Consider the following 12,346-nt stretch of genomic DNA (forward strand, 5'->3'; position numbering starts at 1 on the left):
GTTTGAAGACCAGCTTTTTTAGGTCGTTTCTGTCTTCTCTGCATGATAAACATTTAAGCTACTTTCATGGCCATCCTATCATATACAGTTGCATCATACAAAATAAGAAAAAAAGATTCTTCAGTGGTTTGAGTGTTTATCAGTCGTGCGAGGTGCAAGTTCAGTGATGTCTGACAGTGTCTTGTATGCTGCTGGTCAGACCCCTCTGCATTAATTCCCAATGAGTAAAATGCCATTGTCTTACAAAGATGTTACATAAAGAGCTTACATAAAAGCTGTGTTATTGAAGGCGAATTTTAACCTTTTCTAAGCTTTTTTTTTGTTTTTTTTCATGTGCTACACACAAAATTTACATCTTGCTCAGTCTAAATTTATGTGTGGAAGTGTGAAATAATTCATACTGCCATTTATAATTTAGAAAAATATTCGTGCTTTCTATTATACATGTCAAAGCCATGTGCGTGATCCTTAGCTTTGGATGTTTGAGCTATAAAATGGTTGTGAGTCTAGTCACTTATTAATTACTTTAACTGAAAGGATTCCATTTAATGACTTCATAATTGGCATCTAAACATTAGAACAGAAGTGTCTGCAGAACCATGTTTGAAAAGTTGTCTCTATGTATTGATTGTTATGCTGCCACTGAAACACTCAAATGCATCTGAATACAGAAATATGGGTCCACAAACAATTTTATTACAGCACATAAAAGCTGGTATCATCCTCAGATCCTTGTTTATTGTTTAGGGATGCTTCTAACAAACAAGATTTTCAGATATGTAATCAATGTGTTTTGGACAATTTTTTGTCTGTTAATATGTATATTGTTTCTGAGTGTCTCTCTGGAGCATCATTCTAGTTGAATTGAGGCAAGGATGTTACATTGGGGAAGGCAGTATGGGAGTGCTGGATGATCCTCACTAGTGGGTGAGGCTGCCCATCTATCCAAGTGACGGAAATAAATAATACAAAGTACTGACTCAGTTGAATCTGATATATCATTGAACAATGGGATCGCTTGAACGTAAAAAACCTCTCACTGTCATTTCTGTTACCAGTTGGCATTTATGATTAGGTCTATGCTTTAATTTAAGTTCTTGAAAGAAATACTTTGTGTTCTAGCAAACCAGCATAAACATAAGCTGTGCTTCTGGGTCAATATTCAGGTTTCAGCAATAGCTAAGGCAAGCATTGCATTCTATTCAGAAAGATAGCTTCAAGTGTTTTAGCTGTTTGTTGGTGTTATGGTTTGTTTGCTTTGCTTTTTAAGAAACATTTAATGAACAAATATAAGTTCCATGAAAATGTTGCTGGAAATAATATACATCTCAGTTTCAGGGTGCAGTTTGAGCGAGAGGCAGCAGAACAGTTTTGCAATCCTTAATATGGAACTCTTTTATACAGAAGTCTAAGCTTAAGATCCACAAGGGAAAATTTGGAAAAGTCTAGAAAAGAAGAGCCATAGTAATGGTTCTCCAATACATGAAAAATTCTGGCCAAAACCGTAAGGAAGTAAAGTGTACTCCCAAGATTTCCTGGGAAAGTCTTGCAGTAGTTGACACAAATAGTCACCATTATCATCTTAAGACCTGTAGAAAACCATTCATAATCCTCACTCCAGGATTTAACTGTGGCTAAAATAGCATCAGCAGCACCAAAACGCCCCTGGAGCTGTTATATTAGTGTTTACCTTAAACCAGAAGCTTTGATGTGAATGCGCATTGGAAGTAACTTCTTGTGGTAATATATGAGGTGTGCACTTGTGCAGGACATTGATGGCATCTCTGCTGATACATATGTCTTTGACAGCCTTTGCTACAAAATTCACCATTGCTGGAAATTAGGTAGCTTCCTAATTATCTCATATTAAAAAGGCTTCCTGAGAATTTTCTCCTTGTCTTTCAACCTGTGTTCAGTACATAAGATCTTGTAAAAGTGACTAGTTGAAAAAATGAATGATGGAATAGGAAATCTGAGTAATGTTAAAGATTAATTTTTATCTAGAAAATTCCACCAGTTTGATTGCAAGCAGAAACTGGACCCCAGGGCACTAAAATTTGTCCGTAAAACCATTCAGGGAGAGATTTTTTTTTCCTTTGATTGCCTTAATTCTGAGACATAAACTTCTCCCATAGAAAGCCATTAGAGAGATTACCATGAACTATTGATTCCAGCCCGCTAGAGGATTTTGTGATGTGAAAGAAGGGGATTTTTCAAAAGATTTTTAACAAAGCCTCTTCTGCTTTCCTGTCTGCCTGTGCTGTTTGCAGTTGGGAAATCATTGCCTTCTTCCAGAAGAGTATGTGAAACAAGATCTCAGGGAAGTATGTGGTTAAAGAAGTGGGAAGTGTTGTTGATGTTTTGTTTTTAAGATAAGGCCACGTGCACTATGCATAAATCATCAGATTTATTGGAATACACTTTGTGTTATGAAAAAAATTTTTTTTCTTGTTATAAAAAGTAAGAAAACTTTGATGGAGAGATTGCGTTAGAATCAGTGAGGAAATGGCATGATATTTTACAATCCTGACAAGTTAATGTCTCAGTTAACATCTTTGTACAAAATTTGAGGAAAAATAAAGGCACTTCAATCTAAGAGCACACACTGTATTCAGTAAAATTGTAGATTATCTATACATATCATAGAGGCCAAGACAGTTATGTCAAATAAGTCAAAATTTTCAAAGGACTTCTTGAAATTTAAATAGTACAGAACAAATTCTGCAGTTAAAATTGTATCTGTAATTCCCATGATCCATAATTCTTGACACTTGAAAGCAATTTTAGCAGTTTCAAAATGTATTCAAGTAATGTGTGTTGAATAGTATTTAACGTAGAAAAGAATAATTTTTTAAATTGGATTTTGTAAAACACCACCATTGTAATGGGCCTGTGAATTAAAGAATGTGGAGCACGCCAAGATAACAGACAGCTTAATACTGTACTTTAATAAGCATTAGCGTGGTAGTGTTATACTGACAGAAGTGAAGTTGCCTTCTGCAAAGAACTCAGCATCTAAATGGCACACAGAAGGAAATTTCTAATCTTTTGGATGTTTTTTTTGTCTTGTAGAGTATCAGAGCTTCAGGGCTGGTGCTGTTGGAAACCATTCTTTTTGGATCACTTCTGCTGTACTTCCCAGTAAGTCAAACTGTGATTTTTTTAAAAAATTATATCCTTGCTGACATTTTAAAACATTGTATGAATCACCTTGATGAAAATGTAAATGTCAAAACTATTTATGTAATAATTAGTTTAATCTGACTATAAAAGTGTTGTGTTCTTTAAATAATCTTAAGCGCACTAGAATGTTTTACTATATCTGTAATAATTCTCCATTTTCTGCTTAGGGGCTTTCCAGTATTTTTGGATTGGAAGCTTTTAGGTGTTCTTGGTTAAAGCTGAGTTTTTGCTTTGAAAGACTCTAAACTATGCCGTGGGAAAAATATGCAAAGTGTGTAAAAGGAAAACGCTGATGCAGAGAGAGAAGAGAGGAAAGGAAATGGAGCTGGGAGAGAGGGGTTTGAGAACCAAAGCATCCCTTCGGCTTTTTGCTAACGTTTGAACATTTCCCCTTTTTTTTTTTTTTTTTGCACCAACATTAATGGTGTTAAACGTAAAGCAAATATGAAATGACAATTTGGCATATTCTGAGGAATAATCTTTTACTGAACATTCCAAATTAGCCTGTCTCCTAGTTGGGATATAGATACTTGACTAGAGCTTGTCCCTTCTCTGCGCAACTTGTTCTCATACTCTATAAAACTGTCCACTGAAAACACATTCTATTGGAAATTAATATGCAAAGTGTTCAACCTGACTTCTGTCTTATAGCAGTTTTATGCTCCCACACTCTTTTCTGGGCCTCTTTCTTTCTTATACAGGTAATTACTAATCAGGCGGTTACTCCTACAGGCTGAAACAAAAAAGAGAAATTTCATCACTTCTGTTTTCTAGGTCTTAGGTGAGGTGTATAGAGAATGTGGTCGTGGGAGGTCGTATTAGAAATTAATCTAGATTTCACCAAGCACAAGAATATATTTTTGTAAAATACAGAGAAGATTTGGATTGATACAGAAATATCAGGATTTCAGTATCCCAGTCCCTCAACAGTGCAAGGAAGATTTCACATTTTCTGATCCATGGTTCCGGGACAAGACAGTGGAACAATAAACATTTGAGGGCTGCAAAGCATGGCCAGAGAGATCTATTATGTAATCTCTAAGAAAGAAAAGCCTGTGTTTCTGCAGGGTGTGGTCTATGGAGTGTTAGTCCTTGGAATGTGAATTCTTGACATTTTGCTGTACATGGACAGTATCTAAATGTGCTCACCTGCATCTTGTCTGTAAAAGGAGCACAAAGCAGAGCAGGATGGAATGAGAAAGAAAGAAAACCCCAGCTCTGGATGTGGAGTCTCATAGGCACCAGTTGACAGTCGTGCATGTTAGTTCATAGCAAGGTGTAGAGCACAGGTTATCAATTCTTGCATTGGTTACAAGTCAATACATGCAAAGCAGATCTTGATTTTCCTAGTTCATATTAATTTTTTATTTGTTTCTTCCTGTTATTTGGTTATTCTGTTTGTTTCTGAGAAGAATTGGGAATATTCTGTAAGTCAGTGATGTGATTAGAGTCTTAGTAACATGCGCACACAGGCAAAATTGCTTCATCTATTTCATTTGGTCCTCATTTGACAATAGAGGGGAGTACATTAGAGCTTTAAGACTAATTAATATAGATCTGACCTCTTATGCACCTGAAGTAGTCTGTTTTGCACAGCTAGAATGAAATGCAAGTTAAAACGTGGAATGGAGTTCACCAATTTGGGCCAGACAAGCATCACTGTGCTAGGGTGTTCTCCTTTAAAATAAGTCTGTTTTCCCTTTTGTCTTCTTCTATATGATTTGGGAGGTAAAACCAAAAGTCTTTGCTTTCACACTCAACTAAGTGTAGAATTACGCAGTTTGACTTAGTGCCTGTACAATGTAAAGAGATAAAATTACAGTATTTTTGGTTCTAAGTAACTCAAATCTCTGCTTCTTTAAGGATTCATTGCAAAATCACATTTTTATTTAAAAATCAAAATCCCCTTAGATTTTCTCAACACTGCCCTAAGTCTTTTGCATCTTTACTCTCCACTCCTCTACACTTTTGTAATTCTCGCTTTTTCTACATTCATTCACCCGGTCTGTCTTGGATTGGTTTGAGAGTCTTCCAGCATACAAATTTTGCTGTGTCCATAGGCGCTTTATTGCATCTCTGACTTTCCTTACCCTCCAATTAGATGGAAACCAAAACCTGCTTTGTTAGGTTGCTTAATTTCTTTCAGTAATTGTTATTGTTTTCAAGTCTACATGCAGTAATCTACTCACAGTGTAACATCATTAATTGAAAAATAGTATCACCACACAGCTGCTTTTTGGTGAGAAAACCAGCTGTTACAATGCCCTTCTAACCGAATGGGAAGTGCAAATGATGGTCTCAACCAATATTTATTATTCAAATTTTGCTATACTGATAAAAACACACTGATCTTTCCTGAATTATAAGCAGGCAGATGAGCTTTGTCTATTACAAATGCATAGATTTTACCCAGCAGTTGCTGGACAGCTCTCATTTCCGAGGCTCTCATTTTGTACACTTTTCTCTAGTTCTCACAGTAACATCTCTGATTTCCCTTTACTCACCCTTTCCAGTTATTGATGGACCTCCTCCAAATGAATGCTGGGCTTTCTAATTTATTTTTTCTGTATTTCTTTGTTCTTAGATTTTGAAGAGAGGGCCAAAAGCTGACTGCCTTGTGGAGGAGTTTCTTAATTTCTGTATTTGGCAGCTGAGAGGAGGATTCTCATTATCTTCCTTTTTAGAAATACTAACTGTGGTGGAGCTTTTAGATCTTTCCTAAATTCCTATCTTGCTAATACTTGGAACAAATCTTGCTTTAACACAGGTTTGAAAACTCTGTGTGTGCTGTGAGAACCTTCAAATAAAGTGAGCACAAACATAATACTGTAAAAGATTAGCCTGTTAATTGCATTAGGGGTCAGTTGTCAGCTGATTGTAGACATCTGTTATGGAGACAAGCTGGGAAATTGGAAATTCTGGTTAGATACCAGGAAACATCTTTTTTATCATCAGGGTGGTGAAATACTGGAACAGGTTGCCCAGAGCTTGTGGAATCTCCATCCTTGGAGGTACCGGGGCTTGAGTGGACACATTTCTGAGTGACCTGACCTGCTTTGAGCACAGGGCTGGACTAGATGACAACTGGAGCTCCCTTGCAAATGAAGTTATTCTATAAGTCTTTGTTTCTTATGTGTACAGTCATAGCTGAAACAGTCATCATATACTCACCAAACGGTGAAGAGAAACTGGGCCTTTTATGACTTGTTTTAGACTTAAGCTTGAAGATGACGTGAATTATGGCCAAGACTATAAAGGAAGCTTCAAATGGTGATGAATTCTATGCTAGGCAATTGTGGGTTATCGTATATAATAAACATTTTCCATACTGCTAGTCTACTTTGACTGAAACTCCAAAATGCACTTCAAAATCCATGCAGTATTATGATATTCTATAACCAGTGATAAAAGTTATTGAGTACCATGATGCAAAGAAGGGGGGAATAATTTCTTCTCCATGTTCTTGATACAGCAGATAAAAAGCTCTGGGTTTAAATTCCAGCAGGTTAAAGTTGTGTTAGACTGTGGGGAGAATGTTTATAACAGTGAGGTCAGTTATACCAGCTTAGGAGGCTGTGGAGTATAGTTTAAAGACTGTTAGAACTTTTCCCTGCAATCTTCTCTCCTTTTGGATAAAGAACCCAAATTCCTTCTCATTATCCTATCCTTCTCCTTATCCTTCTCCTATCTCATCATTCCCATTCCACACCTCAGATTATCATGATGCAATATTTAGTTTATTTAGTTTAGTTTAGAGAAATAGAGCTGCTAGGTAACAGTGCCTTGACTTCCTAATGCCCATGAAGCAGTTCAGTAGTTAACCCTGGAATAAACTTTGTGCTCAGACATCTTGTTGTATGTCATAGGTGTTAGGATCTGTTTCTGGGACTGTTACTCCCTGTTTCACACTCAAGGTAGAATGACCTAGCCTTTTGTATTATGAAAAGCGATAGAAAGTGGGGAGTAGTGGAGCTTAGATGTGGATGTGGGGTTTTTGCTCCCTGAAATGATCTGTATGTTACATTAGCATGGAAGAAGTAAGCTGTGAGGATTAGGCTGTGGTAGCTCCATTAGTCACAGCCCAGAGCAGAGCAAGAACGTCACTGAGAAACTCAGGTTTTGGCATTAATGAGTGTGAAATGGAATAGTGCGTAATACTTGCATACATTTGTCCCTTGAATATGCCTGTAAGGAATGCATTACTAGAGCTTAGTCACTATTCCTTGCGTGTTGATGTTCACTGAGGGCAACTGAAAGATTGTGCTTTTTCCAACATATTTAGTGCTGCAAGCCTGCTCTGATACCCCAGATATTTTAGCCTGATTTTTTTTTTTCAGCATATAGCTGTATCTTCTTTACTCACAAAATAGTTTTTAGAGCTCTTACAACGAACACCTGTCATTTTATCGTCCTGGTTTCACAGAACTTAAAGAACTTGCCTGTCTTCTATCTAATATTACTGAAGTCCAAGGACACGGTGTAACTCTCTGCTCTGCGATAATGTCTACAGATTTGCCTACTACTCTAGAAGAGGGTCTTTCCATTTTATTTGGATCACAGTAGATTAGATGTCCAATCAATGGAAAAGGCAGATTTTAAACACAATGTTGCCAGGATTTTTTATATAAATTGCCTTGCTTGCCCAGAGAAGTGAGGGAACTGGCAGGAGGTTATACATATATTGTCTCTCTCAGTCAATGTCCTTATTAGGGGAACAAACTTTTTGAAGTTAACGTGCAGCCAGTACATAGCTACTATCAGGGAGATAACTGGGAGCTGTTGTATATAATTATCCACATCTAAAATTATGATTAACCACAGCTATATATCTCCTGACCTTGGTTAGATATTGGTATCTCTGTATAGATGACAAATTTGGGGTTCTTAGAAACTCAGTAGATCTATGACATCATAAGTTCTAAGAAATTATACAGGTGGAATTTGGTGAGGAGATTGGTCTGTGTGTTTATGTGTATGTCTGCGTGCTGAGTTCACAGGGTACCTCAGGCTGGAAGGGACCTCAAGAGGACTCTAGTCCAACTTCTTGCACAAAGGAAGGTCTGCTATAGGGCTAGCTATGGTTACTAAAGCCTTTTTCCAGACAGGTTTAAGAACCTGCAAGGATAGAGACTACCAGCTGGGCAGTGTGCAGGCATATGATAAAGTCACGTGGTTGTAGTTTTCGATTAGTGATAATGATAAAATATGTGATGTTGCTGGAATTTATAAGTGAGAGGCTGTAGACAGGTCAGTGAAGGTACAGGTACAGATGTTACTATTCTTTCACCTCTTGGACTCCCACAGTCATACTTGTTAAACTACTCAAGACAAAATCCAGTCACTTTCTCCCACAGATGCAAAGGTGCAGTACAGGATTCTAGGAGGACATTGTTACTTCTGCTACTCTAAAAACTTTTTTGAGAACTGAATCTGAAGGACGCAGTTGTCAGAATCTATGTTCACTGTATAGCTAAGTATATGTGTGCGTGCCAGGCTTGTGGGCTGGAAAGAAAAGGACAGCAGTCAGTGACCTCAACCAACTGCCATAGCGAGTTTTCATTGACCTTTTTATTCTGAGTGACTGTCTGGCACTGGCTTGCAGGGATGTATGTGGGTATAGTCTTGTCAGCCCTTCACTCAGTGAAATTAATCTTGCAGTCTTTCCTCTTTTCTCATAATTCCATTGAAGTAACCCTCATGAATACTCTTACTTGCATATATGAGAATTTGTAGATAAAGACCCTACATTAACATCCTTTTTTCAAAGTAGTGTTATAAAAACAGACCACAATCCTGAAAAACAATGCACAATTTTTAGCCAAGGCTTTTAAACTTTTTTTGATACAATATGATCCATAACAAGCACAAGTTAAAAATCTGCTACATCTGAAAAGTAGGAGGGGAGCTCTTTGCTGATCATAGAGAGTGTTAACACATAATAATTATCAAAGGATGAAATGTGGATAAGTTCATACAGAGGAAAATAGTGCTGGAAATATTCATGGTGTGCTCCTTACTAATGCCTGGAACCATGCGATAATAATTCATTCTCTTTGCTTTGCCCTCTATAGCTAAACCATTAGGGGCTTGGCCAGGCTAGCACCAGAGCAGGAGACCACAGCAGTGTTATAGGTAAGCCAAGAAATTCCTGAAGAGCACCTGGTAGGAAAAAAAAATCTAATTAGTGGAAGTCTTCACTTGGCCCCTCTGTTTCTGCTGAGCTGGAGTAACAAAAAAGGAAAAAAGTCCTACTGAATGATAATGTACTTTATAACACTTGTTGGATCTCAGTGGCACATAAGCTAGAAAGGATAGGAATATTTTTCTCAGCCAAACATGTTTTGGTGATCACATTGGTGACTGGGCAAGTTAGCCAAGTCCATATGCACAATGTTTGAGAATATGTTCAAGTTTTACTGTAGTGGCTTAAGTTTATGAAAAAAGTAACACATGAATAAAAGCTTTCTTGTGTGTTAGTTCAAAGTATAAATGTGATGGAACTTTCACAGGAAAGATAATGAAAAATTATATATACTACATATTTATTAAACTGTAAAACTAAAGACAGGAGGTTTTGATAGTATAGATGAATCAGGATTAAACTGAGCCAGAAAGGAAAATATTAAAAGTTGTAATCAACAGTTGACATATTCTCAGTAGAGCATATTCCTGACGTCAGTGATTTACATTCACTAATTAGTTTGTCACCTGAGAGACTACATGTTGGTGGGAGATAAATTTCAGTCATTCTTTTTCACTTACTCAAGTTTCTTTCAGTGAAATCTAGGGGCATGCTCATATTTTTCCACCAAATGTCTTTTCTCGTTGTTTTATTCATTCTTTCATACCTGAGGGCGAAGGAGCAACGACTGTAGTCAAGTGAAAGGCCTGTAGCTTGTCATTAAAACCTGCTGAACTTCCTTAGCTAGACTCAGCTTTTACCTGCTTGCCTAGTTTGGGGCTGTTGTGATCTTCATCGAAAGGAATCTGAAGCAAAATGAAAGCAGAAGCAGTTCATGCCTAAGGACAACGTGCCTTAGATAATCTGGTAGCACCAAGACGTTTCTGATAAGAAATTGAGTGTAATCATATACCCATGCTGGCAGAGTGAAACAGTCAGTATGATAACTCACCATGCCTTGGAATATGAAGTTAAGATATTAAAGATGAGACACAGACTGGTATAACGTGTACAACTGAGTGATAAAACAAATTATCTTACCTATCAAGTTCCATGTCACTTGACAGAGTACTCTGCATCAATACAGAGGAAGAGAGAGAATCTCCATCTCAAAGCCTTTTCACTGCAAATAATAGAGCAGCTGAAATGTCCTTTTTTTCTCACTTATTTTTTCCTCTCAGTTTCTCTTTTTTTATGTATGAATGCATTAAGTATTTCCTAAATTCTACTTAGACCCTAAGTGTCACCAAAGAGAATGATTAATGATTAGGAGAGATGAGAAATTCAACACGCTACAATGAAGAAAGAGGAAAGTTGAAGTTTTTGGGATAGATCCTTAGAGGGGAGATTTCATTCCTCAAAGGTGAGACTGCCCTTATTCAGTCATTCTACATGCTGAGAATGAAGAGGATGCAGACAATGATATCTTTATGGTTTTTAATACCGACTACTAGACATTGTTAAGCAGTTTTCAGTTTATAGGCAAAATTATATGATAACTAGTGAAATTCTTGCACTGGAAAAATCTATTAAAATTATAATAGTAATAGTGGCAACCTTTCATTACTGTGTAGCACTTCTAAACTTTTCATTTCTAAACTCTGGAATAAGAGATATTGGGATTTAAATCAGTGCTTTTACCCAAAACTCACTCACCATCTGAGGTAAATAGAAATTAGCTTTATACTTATAGAGAGGAACTGGAAAGAAGTAATAGAAATAGAAATACTGATGAGAGCAGAGACAGGTTTACAACATAAAACATAAGTTGCAATATAAAATTATCTAAACTCATCAGCAAATACTGGTTTATAAGATACACTGTATTTCCTCTATTATTGATAATAATAGAGTCATCTGGCAGAAATATTCAAAATTTTAGTTTGCTAAAATTTAAAACATGAAAAGTATGGGGTCATCAGATAAAAAGTTCACCATGAAACTACGCAGATTGGTTTCTGAAAATTAGACATTTAAAAGAGTAGCTCCTGGGTCTAAATATACACCACATCAAGAAGGGAGAGATGAGATTTGTGGGAGTGGAGTAGGAAATGTTCACCAGAGCAAGCAACTGGTCATTACAAAACCTAGCATTTTCCTATGTGATATAAACCTTCTGATTTATTGCATACAATGCCATATAGTAGGACTACATAGAAAAAGCAACAGTGTTTTCGGCAAAGTGTTTTATGCAAATTACTTGATTTCTAGATCCTCTGCGTTGATGGGACTAAGAGCAAACCTGCAAATGCATGCAAGTTTTGAGGAAGCTGTCAGGAAACACCATGTCCTTCACAGCCAATATACAGCATTCATGTGCCGATCTCTCTTTGAAATCTGAATCTTAAGCAGATTTCTTGTAGTGGCATGATACAGTCCAGTAAGTGCCGCATGTGCTTGAAAAATAAAGGAGCGAAGTTAATTCAATCAAAATTCTTACTGGACATGGATGAGGGGATTTCAAAGCTAGAAAAAAATTTAGGCAATTCCAAGGTGGTATATATGGACAAAAGTCACAGAAAATAAGAGGATGAAACAAGACTTTCTTTCATCACACGGAAAGTTACAAGTATAAGAAAATAACATTTTCACACATTTATCTTACAGTGTATCTTTTATCAAATGATATATTATATAATACGATATATTATATAATCCATGATTTTCATTATTTTTTATATTAATCTTTTAAATGAGCTGGGTGCTAAAGCTCTTAGCCTTATTGCATATTGTTTAGTTAGTAAAATCTATGTAATAAAAAAGAGAAAAATGAAAGGATGACAGGGAGGAAAAAGAACAGAGAACTTTACCCCTGGGTATTAGAACACAGTAAAAAGTCTCATATAGCAATCCAAGATTGAGCAACCAAACAGTATAGAAATGAAAACAAGACAGAAGTGACGTTTTGTACCTTGATATAGTGCTGACTTTTCTCTCATTGTCACGCTTACATGTTGTAGAAGGATCTGTAAAACCACAGTG

The 12,346-nt window shown here is 36.6% G+C and overlaps 1 protein-coding gene across 1 annotated transcript in view; it reads left to right on the plus strand.

Annotated features, from left to right (window-relative positions):
* The window catches only part of GPR158 (G protein-coupled receptor 158), a 189,355-nt gene that overhangs the window by 102,326 nt on the left and 74,683 nt on the right, over positions 1–12,346 (plus strand). Inside the window, exon 5 of the mRNA XM_009569336.2 lies at positions 3,073–3,141. Within this exon, the coding sequence (XP_009567631.2) occupies positions 3,073–3,141 (69 nt within the window). The remainder of the gene's footprint in view (positions 1–3,072; positions 3,142–12,346) is intronic.

This window comes from Cuculus canorus, chromosome 2 (assembly GCF_017976375.1).
Source record: "Cuculus canorus isolate bCucCan1 chromosome 2, bCucCan1.pri, whole genome shotgun sequence".
In the NCBI taxonomy this organism is placed as follows: domain Eukaryota; kingdom Metazoa; phylum Chordata; class Aves; order Cuculiformes; family Cuculidae; genus Cuculus; species Cuculus canorus.